Source organism: Piliocolobus tephrosceles, chromosome 1 (genome assembly GCF_002776525.5).
Source record: "Piliocolobus tephrosceles isolate RC106 chromosome 1, ASM277652v3, whole genome shotgun sequence".
Classification (NCBI taxonomy): Eukaryota; Metazoa; Chordata; class Mammalia; order Primates; family Cercopithecidae; genus Piliocolobus; species Piliocolobus tephrosceles.
The window spans coordinates 66,370,175-66,387,556 of record NC_045434.1 but is presented as its reverse complement, the minus strand read 5'-3'; the positions used below and the strand labels follow the sequence as shown (position 1 = coordinate 66,387,556).

At 46.3% G+C, this 17,382-nt stretch overlaps 1 protein-coding gene across 2 annotated transcripts in view; it reads right to left on the bottom strand.

Annotated features, from left to right (window-relative positions):
* Positions 1-17,107, bottom strand: part of CAMK1G (calcium/calmodulin dependent protein kinase IG) — a 30,690-nt gene extending 13,583 nt beyond the window's left edge. Inside the window, exons 1-3 of one of the 2 annotated variants that reach the window (XM_023198321.2) lie at positions 16,892-17,107; positions 5,441-5,561; positions 447-575 (exon numbers count right to left, since the gene is read on the bottom strand). In XM_023198321.2, the coding sequence (XP_023054089.1) occupies positions 447-575; positions 5,441-5,532 (221 nt within the window). In that variant the 5' untranslated portion in view covers positions 5,533-5,561; positions 16,892-17,107. The remainder of the gene's footprint in view (positions 1-446; positions 576-5,440; positions 5,562-16,891) is intronic. The other variant, XM_023198320.3, reaches the window with a different exon arrangement.
* Between the last annotated feature and the right edge of the window lie 275 nt (positions 17,108-17,382).

Below are 17,382 nucleotides of genomic sequence, written 5' to 3'. Positions count from 1 at the left end.
TGTAAGAGTGTTGCTGTAAACATTTGATGATTTGTAGTGTCGCCTTCATCATGATGGTTGGGGTGCTGAACCTCCGTTTGCTTTGATATAAATTGAAGCTAATTTCCAAATCTTACGCTGCTTCCTTAATTATTAATTCTTCCTCATGTTGGCCCTCAATTGATTTTTGTTCCTTTGAGCTAATTACTCTCCAGCCTATGTGCACAAACTAGTTCTGCCACCAGTGGGTTTGCGCATCAATTTGCTGCCAAAAAGAAGAAAAAAAAATCAGCTAGGACAGCTGTCCAACTAAACTTAGCTAATTGACTGAACTGACCCATCAATTCAATCAAAGGGAGCAATGCCTTTGGGTGCAGAAATCCAGTCTTAGTCCTTCTTGAAGGAAATTTATGAAGAAAATGTTATGATCCCATAGTGACATCTAATCAACCCTAAGACCCACTCACTTTTTCAACACAGCAATCTCATTCTCCAGACTGCTGTCACGGAAAGCAGGTGACTTCTTGATGCACTTCAGGGCAAAGAGCTTCCCAGTCAGTCTTTGCTTCACCAGGAACACTTCTGAGAAAGCTCCTCTGAGGAGAAGATACCAAAAGATAAAACTTAGTAGGGGGCAGACATCTTACACTTCCAGATGTGAGACCTGAGAAAAGATGCAACAGAGTCTATGTAGTCCTCTGACCACAAAGGCATATCCTGAATTTAAATCTGGAAGAAACATCAGGAAAATACAAAATTTAAAAAAGGGCAGAGGAGAACCTGTATTCTTCCAAAATGCCAATGTCGTAAAAAGCTAGGGAGAGATAACACCGAAGTGCAATACCAGACCCTAGACTGGAGTCTGTACTGGAGGGAAAATGCTATAAGACACATAATAGGGTCAATCGATAAAACCAGAGTGTTGATGACAGACTAGGTACACTTAATGTGTCAATATTCAATTGACTGAAGTTGAGAACTGTACTATGGTCACGTAAGGGAATACTCCATCCCTAGAAATATACACGAATGTCCTTGATGGGTAAAGGGTGATGGTGTCCACAACTAACTCTTCGGAGATTAGGAAAGAATCATCTTTCTACATCTATCTCTACAAATCTACAGAGAACATTGCAATGAGAAGGCAGATGGGAGAAATTGTGAACAAGAGGTGAATCTGGGCAGTGGGCATTTGGAAATTCTTTCTACCATTCTTATTCTTATTTTATTTTATTATTTTTTTAGAGACAGGGCTTCACTCTGTTGCTGATCTGGTTAGACTTTGTGTCCCCACTCAAATCTCATCTTGAATTGTAATCCCTATAATCCTCATAATCCCCACGTGTCAAGGGAGAGACTAGGTAGAGGTGATTGGCTCATGGGGGCAGTTTCCCTTATGATGTTCTCATGATAGTGAGTGAGTTCTCATGGGATCTGATGGTTTTATAAGGGGTTCTTCCCCCTTTGCTTGGCACTTCTGCCTTGTGAAGAAGGAGCCTTACTTCCCCTTCACCTTCTGCCATGATTGTCAGTTTCCTGAGGCCACCTCAGCCATGCTGAACTGTGAGTCAATTAAGTCTCTTTCCTTTATAAATTACCCAGTCTTGAGCTCTTCTTTGTAGCAGTATAAAAATAGACTAATACAGTTGCCCAAACTGGTCTTGAACTCCTGGGTTCAGGCAATTCTCCTGCTTTGGCATTCCAAAGTGTTGAGATTACAGGCATGAGCCACCACGCCTGGTGTTATTCTTATTTTTTAAATGTTTTTCTAAGTTTGAAATTATTTCCAACTAAAAAGTTAAACAATTAAACTTAGAGGCAAAGTGAAAGAGTAGCTGAGGGAAAGGCTGATAATTACTCTTCACTGTCATTTGGGCGCTGCTGAGTTATGTTGATGGCAGGTGTATCTGACATGCTAATGTGCTTTCTAATTTAAATATCATATTGGAAGAAAAAGATCCCACCACAGATTCAGGGACTAGGCATGTATTATTTCCTGGTTCTATAGTTTGGGAATGATCCCTAGAGACAGAGACTCCACTGCAGCTGTGGAGAGATTTCTCCAGTTGGCAAGCCCGCTAAAAAGAAGCCACTACAGAGTCAATTCATGTCACTTTCAATGTGACTCAGTGTGGCACACTGGAGTGGCAGCTGGAGGTAGCACAGGGGACACAGTGGAAATACAATGAGAACAAAAAGACTTCTCTCTCAATTTTAGATGGTGATGATCACCCTTATCAGAGGCCAGGGTGTTGATCATCCTCTCATTCATTCAGTAGGATCTTCAAAGACAAAAGACAGAACCTAGCAGTCTCTGAGGCAGGCTCTGAAGACAGAGAAGGTGGAACCAATGGGAATACAGGGTAGGATTCCAAATTACAGGCCTCTTGGTTTGAAGGGGTCCTCTGAAGACCAAACCATCAGACCAGCAGTTAAGCTAGGTGCGGATGCTGAAGCCTGATTGTTCATGTTAGAATCTCAGCTTTTGGGGTAAAAAGTCACTTAACTCCCATATTCCCAGTTTCCTCATCTGAAAAGTTGGAGTATCAACAGTATCTGATTCACAAGGTTGTTTAGAAAATTAAATGACTTGATAGATGTAAATTGCTTAAAAGTGTTTCTGACATCTATTAAGACTATATGTGTTAGATACTATTATTATCATCACTACTATTTGAATACCATTATGAAGAACACCCAGTAGTACAAGAGGAGAGAGAGTCTAAGTAAGGAAACAGCTGAGCCATCCTTGACCCTGCCATCTGGATATGCTAGAATGAAAGCCCAATGGGAGTCAAGCTTCTACAAGGACTTTAAAAATCTGCATTAGAAATTACTTGGTGTTTCCTGTGTTTGAGTTTCCTGTTTTCCCAGCTGCACTTGGAACTGAGTTAATCAAAGCCTCCTGAGCTTGCTCTGTTAATCCATTCACTTACTCATCCCTTCAACCAAGATTTATTGAGCACCTACTGAGTCTTAGACACTGGAAATTAAAAGGTGAGTGTTTCCATTCTTAAGGAGCCTGTAGAATAGTGAGGAACAGGGACAAGTAAGCAATTAGCATTTGATTTGAAAAACGCTGTCAGGTATTCAATGAATGCTTATTGAACTGATGGAACCTCTCTGTGTCAGGCACTGAGATTAGTATTGGTCTAGCTTGGGATTCAGTGTGAAAGACAGATACATACACAACACATAAGAATGACATATTAAGAAGCCACAAAAAATGGACACTTAAGACAGGGCCCCTGCTATGATTGGGCAGGTTGTGCAGTGCAACAACTCCAGCAGGTGCCATTCACCTTGAAGTCATCGTACATATTCATATGATAATTATTATATTTCCTGCCCCAGCAGACAGCAGGCTAGATAAAAGAGCAACTTTTTCATAATTTGTACACTTGTCCACTCTGAACTGCACCCCACTGTGGTAAGTCTGTGGGGTCTGCAGCCTGGGGACACTGGTCTTCATCCCAAGCACCACTGAGGTGTCTTCTCTTTCGCTCGGCTCTAACTTCTGCAACAGCTGTGACGTGCCTCCTGTCTTGTCCTCCTGCTCCCCTCAAATCACTGCTGAGCTAGATACATTAGAACACCAGCAGCACTTAAAATATAGATTCCTGGCTGCTGCATCCTATCTCCCAAAATTCCAGCTTAGTGGATCTGAGACCAGGGATTTATTTTTCAAAAGTCACCCAGGCTAAAAGGAATTTTTATTCATTTTCTTGAGTGTGACAATGATATTGTAGATATATGTGAAAATGCCTTTATTTTAGGAGATGCAAACAGAAGATTCGGAGGTGACATGTCATCATGTGAGCAACTTATTTACAAATAGTTCAGTGTTCAGTACGTGTGTGTGTGTGTGTGTGTGTGTGTGATGTAAAATACATACTGTATAGTGAAATGTTAACAATGTTTAATTTAGATGGTGGGTATACTGATGTTCATTTTACCATTGTTTCACCTTTTCCATATGTTTAAACATTTTCACAGTTAAAAGTTGGAGGCATAAACTCTCCAGATGACTCCAATGTTCTCCCAGATTTAGGTGCTGCTATGGTAAACTTCACTGAGCTCTAAGAGGGAAGGTGTGTCCATCTTTGGAGTCCTACAGCACAAGTCTAGCAGATGGTAAATTCTTGTCAACCTGGGCTCCCTTCTCTCCTCTCCTCTGGATTTTTGGAACACTTAGCAAATCATTTCTGACTTACTCGTGAGCCTTGTCTCTTTCTCCTGCCAAAACCCCCTCTCTCGTCACTCCCGTCTTGGTAAAGGCCTTTGATGGAAGGCCCATGCTCTCATGACCAGCATCCCGCTGGGATCCTCCTGCACTTTCACAGCCTGACAACCTGCCTGTGCCAGGAGGGCTCAGAAGTCACTTCTCTGTCTACAGCACGAGTGTGAGCAGCCGTCATTGCCTGAGGTCATTGCCTCCTAGTCAGGGCAAAGTGAAGTGGCATTGGCTACAGAGAAAGCTTACCCGGATGGACAGCCCGCTGGCTGCTCCTCACTGCCCAGGCCCAATTAGCCTAGACTAATTAGCTGACCAGCTGGGGTTCTGAGGGGGTTGGGGGCCAGTGGCCCGGAGCTGCTGCCAGCCTGCGTCAGAGTCTGCAGCCTCCCAGGGGAGAGGCAGGACTAAGTGGAGAGTCAGCTCCAGACAAACTGTCTCTGGTCTGCCAGTCGTGTAATCATCTTCAAGGGGCAGGCTCAGACACCCTGCAGGCTGGCAGAGGTATGGACTACAGCACAGCTGAAACACTTAGATATGGAGGAGGGAAGATGGTGGCGCAGGGGGCTGATTCAGGTGTGTGTGACCCATGACCCATCCCTGGACCCCAAAAGCCCCTTCTGTTCCAGTGAGAGCAGAAGATGAGGTTGTTCACTGCTGGAGAAATGAAGATGCTGGGGGAGGAGGCTGGGAAAGTTCTAGGGTCACTGGCCCTCCAGAAGTGCTCTCCAACTCCCCTCTCCTGTGACAGAGGCAAGAACCCACAAGCTGTCACAGATCTGGAAGGAGGATAGGTCACTGCAGGTGGGTCGGAAGGAGGTAAGCCCTGGGGGAAAGGGACTGGTATTCCCTGAGGGCTCCAATTTTGTTTTGTTTTGTTTTGAGACAGAGTCTTGCTCTGTCATCAGGCTAGAGAGCGGTGGCGCAATCTCGGTTCACTGCAACCTCCGCCTCCCAGGTTTAAGCAATTCTCCTGCCTCAGCCTCCCGAGTAGCTGGGACTATATCCAATGTATTAAATCATCTTTGGTATTACCCAAAGTACCTGCCACCCACTCCACCCACCATCCTCCAGGCCACAAAACTCTCCCTAAGTCCCTTAAAGAAATCGAAATGAAGTCACAGCAGCCTCAGTCCAGTTCATCAATTGCAGCCAGCAGAGAACAACTCTTCCAACCTCCCACTGCAGGCAGCCCAGCCCACCTGGCCTCATAGCCCCAGGACTTACGATCCCAGCACTTCCATAAAAATGAAGGTTTTCCGGATGTTGGTGGTCTGTTTCTTCCAGGAACTGCAGTCATCTTCTTCCTTTCGACCCATCGCCTCCAGAGTTGAAGCTTCTGAGGATGCTTTATTGGAACGGGGGGAGAAGGAGGAGAAAAAAGGTCTGGTCAGTTGCTTTGTCAAACAAGATTAAAAACAGGCTGCAATACTCACATCTTTCTGTAATTATCAAAAGGAAGGATTAGGAGCAAACCTGGATAACTGGCAAAAATAAAACTATCTCCACACTTGCTTATAAAAAGTACAAGGACAAATTCATGGAATGCTTACTACATGGGTACTATGCTTGCTGCATGCTCATGTCAGGGCAGTAGTGAGTACATGTGTAGATAACCTGGGAATATCCACCTTGAGGGGATCTGAGCTGAGCTGAGGCATGTCCTGTTTTCCAAATGATAGTCATAATGTTTACTCAGACTACAGAGTTAGCCAGGCTTCCTCTCTAATGTCACAACTCTGCCACCTCCCTCAATTTTTCTCACTAGTACCTCTCTCCCACCTGTTATGGGTTAAATGAATGAGTATTGTGCTGTTTTTGTAACTCCTACAACATTTAGCACAGTGCTGGGCAAATAGTTATTCATGAAAATCTAAATTGAATCATTTCCTAAATTTATATCAGAGTTCTGGAGTTACCATACGTATTCAACAGTCAAGTAATATTTATTTAGCACCTAGTGTATGCAAGGTGCCGATGTGTACTGATAATAACACAGATGCTGGCCCTGCCTTCATGAGGGTGCCAGTCTGAAGGAGATGGGCAATGGGCAAGTAAAGTCACACATGTACAGTTACAAAGTGTGGGGGAAATCATGAAAGACAAAAACCTGGGTTTGTCGTAGAGATAAGCAGGGAGAGTCTTCTTTAGATAAAAACCAGGGAAGGCCTCTTGAGCAGGCCATATTCAAGCTGAGATACAAAGTTTGGGAAGGAGCCAACCAAGCAAAGAGCATGTGAAAGAACTTCTCTGCAAAAGAAATATAACAGCAAATCTCGAAGGGAGGAAAGAGCATGGTGTGCTCCAGATCCTGAAGGGATGGTGTGGCTGGTGCAGAGTGAGTGCCGTATGGTCGGGGGTGGAGAATGGGCAGGGAAAGGCAGGCAGGGGCAGACCATAAAGGGCCTTGTAGACTCTGTTAAAGACCTTGGATTTTCTTCTAAGTGTGATGGGAAGACATGAAGTATTTTTAGCAGGGGAGTTAATTACACCATTGATGTTTTAAAGAGTTCACTCTGGCTGATCTGTGAAGGGAGTGGAGGGGGCAAGAGTTGCTGCATGGAAAATGGGTAGGGGACAGAAGTCTAGGAGAGCGATGATGGTGGCTCAGGCCAGATGGGAGTGAAGGAGAGAATGATGAACCTGGGATGTATTCTGGAAGTCCAGTTATCTACAGTATTAGGCAATGTGTCATATGGTGGGGCAGACGGAGTCTAGGAGGACTCCCATGTTTCTGGCAGGAGCATCTGGGGTTGGTTGGGGGTGCCCTGACTGAGCTCATGAATGCTAGAGAGAAACACATTTTTGGGATGGGGTTAAATGGTTGGAGGGAATTTCTGTTCCTCTGGATATTCCACTCTGCCTGCCTCCTCCAACAGCTGATGGCAGGGTACTGGGTGTCCAGGAGTGATGAGTGAGACACCATTTCTGCCAACACCCTCTCCCTCACACTCTTTGAACCTGACGGAGAAATAGGAAAATATGTCTAATGGCTGCCCCTCTTGGGCAATGACCTTCCTTCCCCACTTGAGAAAAACTACCTGTAGACTCTATGGAGTCTCCTATTAATAATAGCCTTTGAACAAAAAGAAAGTTTGCTTGTCTACAATTCAGCATTAAGTAAAGAGCATAGTTTTGGAGGCCAACCTGAGTTAAAATCCTACCTTTGCTAGTTACCAGGTAAATGGTCTTGCCTAAGGCAAGTTACTAACCTCTTTGAATCTATTTCCTCATCTGTAAAGTGGGGGCAAAAACCTTTATGATATGGTAAAAGTTAAATGAAATGGTACATATAGAGACATGATACACATGATAAATAGTTGTTTCTTTTTTATTTTTATTTTTATTTTTTTCTGTTCTGCTACAATGATAAACAATTGTAGTGGAGATAATATTCTGGAGACAGTTATTGATGTATTTCATTCCTGGAAATCCACATCTGGAGGACTCATGGTAAAATAGGTTTCATGGAATAGAGAGAAACCTCTTCCGCCATTGAAACACAATATGAGACTTAGAGCCCTGGGATAAGAAGAATATGACACAAGCGAGGCTCTTGGCAGAGAGGAAGAGGAGGTGGAAAGATGGATACTTTTGGTTCAAGTGGATCCTGGAAAGGGGATGGGGAGACAGATGGTATAGGTTTCCAAAGCACAGATCTTTGTTTTTGGTCTCTTGGAGTAGAGCATCTGTTCAGGAATGGGGAGACTGGTGACATGGATGGGGTGGCTTACCAGGACCCTGCTGGTGGGAGGCTTTAAGCCTAGGAAGAGGTCTTCTTGCAACTGTATCTAACAGGGCAGTGAGGAATCATGGGGAGGCCTCAAGGGAGGAGGTGAGTTGAGACAGTGCCTCATGATGGGCAGAGACTCCAAAACCTCCCCGGGACCAGCTCATGCCAGCTCATGAGAGCCAGCTGTGCAGATCTCTGGTGTTAATGTTGGCAGCTAGAAAGTGACCACAGTAGGAGTACTGGAGTATTTTTTTGAGACAGAGTCTTGCTCTATTGCCCAGGCTGGAGTGCAGTGGTGTGATCATTCCTCACTGTAGCCTCCACCCCCTGGGCTGAAGTGATCTCATCTCAGCCACCCTAGTAGTTGGGACCTCAGCCACCTTGGTAGTTGGCATGCATCACCACGCCTGACTAATTTTAATTTGTTTTCCAAAGACAGGGTCTTACTCTGTTGCCCAGGCTGACCTCGAACTCCTGGGCTCAAGTGACCCTCCCATCTTGGCCTCCTAAAGTGCTGGGATTACAGGTGTGAGCCACCAATCCCAGCCTAATAGGAATATTTATACCATGGACAGTGGCAACAGCTATAATCAGGGCTTCTCCCTGACTCCACTGGCCCCCTGCCCCAAAAGCTGTCATTAAACATTTACCAGCTCATCATGGCTCATGGCCCTATGAGGGGATGTAGAGCAGGTCAGGGCCAGCCGGCAGGGGTTGGTGAGAAGAGATGGTGATGACCAGGACTTTTCAGGTAAGCAAACAGCTGGGATCAGGGCCTTTAGTAGAGTATGTCAGTATGATCCCCATGAACCGGTGGGACCAGTCATACTTCAGAAGTCACTAGTCAGCATCTGATGGGATCCAGAGGACTGTGGAATCCAGGGTCCCTGATAAGTCTGAGAAGTCTGAGGCCCCCTTCATACTCAGTATACAGTATATACTGTCATATATACCGTATGTAAGGTATATATGACAACAAGGTCAAGTAAATACCTTACAACATAAAATGCCACCTTGAAGTTGAGCAGGAAGAGGAAAGGCCATCTCAAGGCTGTGTTTTCCTGAAAGGCATAAAGTCAGCTAAAGGAGACTCTTGAAACCCAAAGGGAGATTTATATGCTACAATGGACGAGACCGGCAGATGACGAGGTCAGGAGATCAAGACCACCCTGGCTAACACGGTGAAACCCCGTCTCTACTAAAAAATACAAAAAACTAGCTGGGCGAGGTGGCGGGCACCTGTAGTCCCAGCTACTCGGGAGGCTGAGGCAGGAGAATGGCGTAAACCCGGGAGGCGGAGCTTGCAGTGAGCTGAGATCCGGCCACTGCACTCCAGCCTGGGCCACAGAGCAAGACTCCGTCTCAAAAAAAAAAAAAAAAAAAGAAATTTAAAGTTCCCCATTTCCTTTTTTGCTGCCTGATGGGGTGGGAGTTCATGAGAGAGATTTATAAGAAATAAGGAAGCTGCGTTTTTTGGTGTACATTTTAATAGTGTGTCAACTTGCAACCTGGCTATATAATAATTGGTGGCTATTTATTATTAAAAACATGCATGTGAGAAACTCCTTCATGATTGACCTAGTTGTATATACATCTGGTAGCTTGTTTTTGGGTCTTCTGGCCCATTAGATGATCTGTTCCTCTTGGCAGGGTGGCAGCCCAAAGGGACCACAGCAGTTCAGGATGCAGGCACTGGCCAGAGGAGGTCTCACTGGCAGTGGTGGGCTGACACTTGACTTTGAGGGCACAGTACACAAGGTGGAGACAAATGGACCCTGACTGGTGGAGATCTCTTTGAGGAAGATGGAATGTAAGAGTTGGAGAATATCTTTAGCCAGATGCCTTTCTGTAGATCCTGAACCCCAAATCTAGCAGCCTCCATTTATCAGGGTGCTTGGCATCTAGAATGCATGAACTCTCACTCGCTTTACCAGGCTGCAAAAAGAAAAATGGGATACTTTAAATTTGAGATTGTCCATTATTGCATGTTAATCTTATCAGGTTTAAAGAATCTCATTTAGCTGACCCAGTCTCCAGGGAGCATCACAAATACTTCTCGCTGTGTAGATACACTGCTGCTGGGAAGTCTTGAAAGTAGGGGATGAGAGCAAAGGTTTGAACATTTAACAAAGCAAAATCAACTGCCTGTGTACCCCCCACCCCCCACCCTCCCTCTCTCCCCTCTCCACAGAACAACATGTCTGTGGATGCTGCTTTTCCAGCCAATCAAGAGCTGCCTTCCAGCTCTGGGACCAAGAGCCAGGCATCCATCACTCCCCCTTCCGGAGCTCCCATGGAATGACGGCCTGTTCTCCAGGAGGCTGTACTACCTCATTAGCAGATCTGTACTCACTGTTCCTTCTTTCTCTTCTCTCTTAAATAGCTTTAAAAACATAGTATTCTTAGCCGAAGCTAGGCTATAAGAAAACATCTTTCCCGCCCACTCCTCCTCCCATACACTGAATCCTAACCATTTAGTTCCGTCTTCAGTGCAATGTGGAAAACTCAAAGGCCCAGATCTGAAACCCCCATAGCTTTGGCTTTCCCTTCCCACCCCTCTGTAACCAGAGCGATTGCCTCAAGACCCCCATGCCCTGTGTGGTGGAGGTCTGAACAGCGGGCTTTGAAAGGGGTGCCCACGTTCCTTCCATGGCTGCATCCTGCTTCTTTCTGCTAAAGTCCTCCCCCTCCTCGCTTGACTTCTGTAATCTAGGCCTTTTCAGAGGAAAAGAAAACAAATTCTAAGGAGCTTGAAGCTCCAATATTGCTCTCATTTGTTTCCAAAGTACTCCCCGCCTCTCACTCTATTTCTGGCAACAATTTCCATTGGGTTTCAAAGCTCAGGAGCAGCCGCCACAGATTTCTCTGAGATTTAGGGCTGATTTCATGTCGATAGCTCAGGAGACTTGGAGGATGTTGGCTTCGTGGCTGGTTCAGGCGCCTTGCACCTCAGCACAGCAAGATTCTCAAGAATATTCTGCGAAAATGGCTCCTAGCAAAGGAAATGACCTTATTCATGGAACTATCTTTGAGTTGTGGAGGTAATACTCCTTCACTCAACGCGCATTTATTAAGTACTTCCTGTATACCCTTTGGGCTATAAATAGACATTTCTATGATAGGAGTCTGGCCTTAAAACTGCTTACAATCAGGTTATGAAGATCAAATGCAGATATATAAATGAGGAGCTAAGAATGCAGGCCAGTCTGCTTAAAGGACTGGGACCACGTGTTACTCATCTTTGAAATCCTAGAACCTACTACTGTTCGTGGCACTCGCTGAAGGTCCAGCCCATGGTTGCTAAATGAGTGAATGAGAAAGAAAAGCTTGGGGGTGGGTTGATTGGGGAGCGCACTGTGGAGGAGTTAGACTTAAGATGAGTATGGAAGGTGGGTGGATGTATTCTTTACATTGCTTTAGAGAGGAGCCTATAGCAAGAAGACCTGAGCCCCGGGAAGGGACTGCAGCAGGGCCTCCCTCTCTGTAGTCCTCACTGTGAGGTTCTGCCCATGGCACAGCAGCAGGACAGGGTGGAATGGCCATAGAAGGCCAAATCTGCTTGGCTTCTTTGTTGTCGTCATCATTTCAGGGATAGTAGTGCCTGGGATGGGACCTGTGTCCAGTTCTTGGTCAGAAGAACTTCCCTGGGACACTAGACAAGGCTCTTTCTGACCATTCTACCTAGAGTCTGTCTACCCACACCCAGAGTTACTCTCTCTTAGGTGAGCCAGTCCTTTCTTCTGTAATACATATGACAATCTCAAAGCACCCTGTTTATTTGTCTGAGGTTGATCTCCTCTATAGAAAGTAACCCCACACAGACAAAGACTTTGGCTGTTTCGCTAACTCCCTTGGGGTTGCCGCAGTACCTGCCTCCTGGTTAGTGCTCAACTGTATTTTTTGGAAGATCTTCCTGGCCTCTTGGGGGAAAATTCTGCAGCTATGGAGGAGGCTACAGAGGGGAAAGTTCTTCCTAAAGGGCAGGAAGTACAGCCTTGGGGTGGATGCTGCCTCTGAGTGCAGCCCTTTCCATGCTCCTAGTGGCAGGCTGTGTGATGCCTGTTTATGAGATGCTGGTGAGAGATGCTTGGGCCATGAGCCCAGCAGGCAGGTGCTCCTTCCATGGAGCTTCTCTGTCCTTCCTCCTTTTCCAGCTTCATTTAGTAAAGGGAGCATCACTAGCCCCAGACAGAACTCTCAGGCAGATGAGGTTTGTTTGCAGTGGCCTCCTCACTGTGGTCATATACCCTAAAACTGCCAGGTCACCTCATGACCCCACACTGGCCAGATTCTTTCTCTGGACTCTCACTTCTGCCCCACTCTCCACATGGCCACACTACCCAAAGTTTCCTATTTGAGTTGCAGCCATTTAGGGACCTGCCCTGAGGTGTTTATTAAACAAATCAGCTGGGCTAATAGCTTAAAAGTGTTATACTCCTAATTAGGTGATCCAGAGTCTTAGAAGTATCACGTTAGAATTCCATCCAATTCCATTGGCTTTCCATCCAATCCAATCCAATTAACCCTACTCCACTCCACTCCAATCCAATCCACTCCAAACCATTACAATATGTACAGTGTAGGAACAATCATAATGTTCCTAAACTGGGCATGGACTAACCAGAGTAGATGGGGACAAGGAAGGAGAGCATCTTTGAGTAGCACCTCTGCAATCTTAAGCCCACAGATAATGGTTCTCAATTCTACCCACAGAAAGAGCCACCCTCCTTTTGCTGGTGCTGTCACTAGGGGCTTCTGAGCAAGGAGGCTTGAATCACTCTGGGGCATAGTGAGCAGGCTCAGGCCTTCTGGATGATGCCTGGCTCTTTCACTGACCTTAGAGGAATCAGTCTACCCTAAGACTGCTTTATAGTCTCTGCTTCCAGGATTTTCCATTCTTTGGGACCATGACTCAGAAGAGCCTATGGGCCTTGGGAGGGAGGTTATCAGTTGGATCATCTTCAATAAGAATGTGCTCTCTGCCTCCAGGCTGGGACACACAGAATCATGGAAATCTGTCAGCGCTTGGTTACAAAAGAGTAAAAGGCAAAAGTTGGGAAGTTTTCTTGTTGGGTCCCACAATTTTCTACACTCTGGCCCATATTGAACTTTATATCATCCACTGGGTTAAAAGAATACTAGAAACAACCCAGGCTTTTTCCAGTCTTGGTTTGATATCCATCCAGTAGCTGTGCAGCCCCAAGCAGATCACTATACATCCCTGAGTTTCCATCCTCCTCTTTGGTGAACAGATGAGATTGGACTAGATTAAAGTTCCCTGAAGTTTGCTTTTCATTATCTTAGTCCTGGGTGACTCTCCGTGAGCAGGGTGGATTTGCTACCTCCTCTAGCCCCCTTCTTGGAGATTCATAATCCACATTAGCTTATTAAAGGCTCTGAGGACCATTAAAGACACATGCTTAATGCTGTTTAATCTGGCATTTCCCAAGTTTAGTAGATAGTGAAATTCTTTCCTTCTGTAACACTCATATTAGTGTGCAGGGAATCTAGGGTTTCTCAGAGCATCCTTTGGAAATGTAGACTAGGCCATCTCTAATGCTTTGTAATTCTTCATATTTTGAAGGGATAGATGAAATTTCTAGCAGCCCTCTGCCATCAGTCACAGTTTTACCCTCCTTGTGGTGTCGTAGGTGAATGGCTGGGCCTGTGTCAGAACTCATTTCTAGTTCATGGGTTGCAACCCAAGTGGCTCATCAGCTTGCCAAAGCCCAGGTTCTGGAGCCTAAAGGCTTCAGGAGGCTTCTGACTGGAGAGAAACTCCAAGGACCACCCACTCCATTTCCCAGCCTTTCTGCCACTGTCATTCTGCATTTCAAAGATCAACTCTGCATGCCAGTATCTGTTCACAAAATGACCCAGGGAGAAGGTTTTTCCATGGTTGTCTGCAGTTTATTTAAGGCGCAAACCTACATTTAAGTTTAACAGAATCACTCTGACTGCAGTGACAAGCCATAATTTATGTGTTGCTTATGGTTTATTATGTGCTTCTTACAGAGGATGTGAAGACCTTTCTCTAGGGCTTCATGTGGTAGCTGAGAGGTCAACACACAGGGGCCATTGTAGAGAGCAGGGTATGTTGCTTATTCTTAGTGTGCTGCTAAGCATATTGGGCCTCTTTTTCCTCATCTGCTGAGTGTGAATAATGATCGCTGCTCTATTTCTCAGCATTCCTTTAGAGGGCTAATGCTTCAATGGGCACAAAAGCAGTCTGCAACCTCTAAAGTGCCATGCAGTGGGTCCACATTATAGGCACATGAATTAAACACTAAGCACTGGAGAAAGAAAGGGAAACCAATAAGGACTTAAACAGGGGTGAGCACAGGACAGGAGACAGGGATCTGCTGTTCCTTCAGCTGGTTCCAGCTCCCACGTGCCTTTCACAGTGTGAGCATCTCATCTCACTGTGATTCTAAAGTGTTTAAAGATATATGATTTTTCATACATCATAGCCCTGAATGCAAGCCAACTACTTCATCTGGTACCCAACCAAGAAAGCAGAGAACTGTTGCAACAAGAGAGGAAATAATACTTTTGTTGGGTTTTTTCATGGGCGATATCAGGTCTCCATTGGGGCACTTTTCTAAGGAGTTTTCAAGGTTAACACTGACTGTGTGTCACACACCGCCTTCAAGCCTAATCCCATGCAAGAGGTGCCTCTTTTGTACAGGCCGAACGCTCATTACTATTAACCGTCACAGCCAGGCACTCTACTGCGGCTTCCAGAAGGGGAGAGGAAGGATATTTCCCCCACCAGGAATGGAGTGCAAAAGAAAGGACAGGCTGAATTCAGGACGAAGGGCTGTGTCAGGAAGCTCTGAGTTACCAGCCTTTCCTCCACAATCATGGATAGTCCGTGCAGTCCCCTGCCTGCTTCAGCTTGCTTTCTTGCTGGCAGCCGCTCCCACTCAGCCCCAACCCCCTAGCCATTGACCGTGGCGGCGCGCCTGCAGTTGTAGCGCCAGGCACGCAGCCTGTTTGCAGACTCAGCCGCTCCCCTCATTCATGCTGCAGCTCATTCACTCGCTGGCGCTGGCAGGCTGTGGCTAGGCGCCGCCACTCGCGCGCATTCGTGTGGCAATTTATTTCTGGCCCTGTGTGCGTGTGTATGGGGGAGAGGGAGCGAGGGATGTGCTCTCCTCTTAGAGGGGGATGCTTTTTCACTTCCAGGTAGACGCTCTCCCAGGCTTTATAGTATTCGCTGCCCTGGACCACGCACCTGGGTGGGGCACCGCGCTAGGCACTTTGCATGCATTATCTTGTTTAATGACTCATGGCCCCCTTTCAAGGTAACCGCATTTTACGGCTTAGGTACTGATAAGTAGAAATGTTCAGAAAAATCCCCCACATCAAACTGATAGCGAATGATAGAACTGAACTGGATTCCAACGCTAGTCTTCTCGTCACTGTACCACATAACCTGTTGCCTCTTTCCTGGTGGCGGTTGCTGGGATGTCACTCATCTCCACCTTCATCCTCATGATACTGTAATGCAATCCTAACGCCTGACTGATTCCCCTGGGAACACATGGCTCAGACAATCTGGAAAGGACTGAATCCTTAAAGCACTCAGATTTCTCAGCCCGGAGGCTGGGGGCAGCGTATCTATTGCCCCAAGCCTCTCATGGCTCCAGCTCAAACCATTTCTCACTCTAACCTCAAGCTTCTTTCCCAAAGAGTACTTTCTGAAGAGGACTCTTAATAAGCAGCCACACACACACGCGCACACACACACACCAGAGCAATCTGCAGCATCATGGAAAGGTCACTGAATTTATCAATAGATCTGGGTTCAAATGTCACCATCATCACCAGCTTTACAACCCCTTTAACCTCTGAGCCTCAGTAGTCTCATCTACATTAAGGGGAAAATAATACATGCCACACCATCTGATGGGATCGTCCTAAAGAAGATTAATTATAAACCCATTATAAACTGTAAAATGTGGTCCGCATACCAGGTATTACTAAGCACTCTGTGTTACGGCCTGTTTCAGAGGTGGGTCTCATCTTTGGTTCTGGTTAAGCTTGGGTCAGCAGGAATGACAGGGGCCTTGTTCTGTCTTCAGCTTATGATCTGGAAAAGATCATCTTCTTACCTAAGGCGGAATCTGCTTGACTCTCTTGACCCTTCTCAGAGATTTTCCTCATGATCAATTTATCTCACTCCAGAGCAAGAGGCTGGCCAGCCAAGCACTGCAGCCAGATCAGCGTGAGCCCTGGCAGCCACCTCCGGGAGCCTCAGGGTTAATGTTTGTACGTCAAAGTTACGTGGAGAGAAGGGGCCACGGTGTGGATGGGGGTGATGGTGTTGGTGAATCCAGACCTCCTTTCAAGATCTTCACCTGAGAGGTAAACTAGGGAAGTTTAAAAACAGAAGGGAGGTAGACGCGGGGACCTCTGGGGAAGGTGAAGGTCTTGTGACTGACAGCGATAGCTCGACTGTGTTCTGCATCTTAACGTGGCCGGAGATAGGGAGCCTGAAGCCTGTCCACAGACCTCTCCAGGAGGGACAGAGGCTGATTCTTCTTCCTTAGGTTTGCAGAGCCACAGGCTGTTTACAAATCGTTTTGTCATTGGTTCTTCTAATCCTCCCAATAACCCAAAGAGGTAGGCAGAGAGGGCATACCTTATTTGATGGATGGGGTCAGAGAGGTTAAGAGATGAAGGTTGAACAGGAGGGAGGGGTGCAAGAGAGCTGGAGGTCCTGACACCCCAGCAGATGGACGGGGTCCCTCCAGGCATAGAGCTTGGAGGCTTGTCCCTAGAATGCAGACATTGCAGGAGGGGCACATAAAGATATTTTTCTCCCTTTTCCCTGCCCAGAAGTGCAAAAGGTTTCCATGCAAGCCAGCCCAGGAATCATGGACAGATGGCTCCACCCAGACCCCCATTCAGACTTATTTTCCAAGACACCTATAACTTACCCTTGATGCCAAAAGAGTCAGGGAAGCCTGGAACTGGGGCTGAAATAAATGCCCAAGTTGCTTACAAAGTGGCTCTTCAAATCCACTCGCTAGGTGCTGCACACTTCCCACTCAGCAAGGAGACCCCCTAAAGCCAAGAAAAGAAGCAGGGTCGTCTTACCCACAGACTCGGCAAGAATCCTGCTTGAGCTCACACTCCAGCTCCTACAGGTCTGTGAGGATTAGCTGCTCCAGGGCTTTAACAATAAACCCAATTAAAGGGGAGGAATGCAGGAGTTTTCTTTCCCAGGACCGTAACCATGCAGCCTTAAAGGGGAGTAAAAGTAGCTAGGGTGGCTTGCATCTCTCTTTCCTTTCCTCGGCTCTGCTCTCCCTCCCTCCCACCGAGCAGTAATGAGTCTTACCCAGAAAAATGCTTGTGCATTTTTGCCTTGTGTGTGTGTGTGTGTGTGTGTGCGCAATTGTGTTTGCATTGATGTGTGTGATGAAAA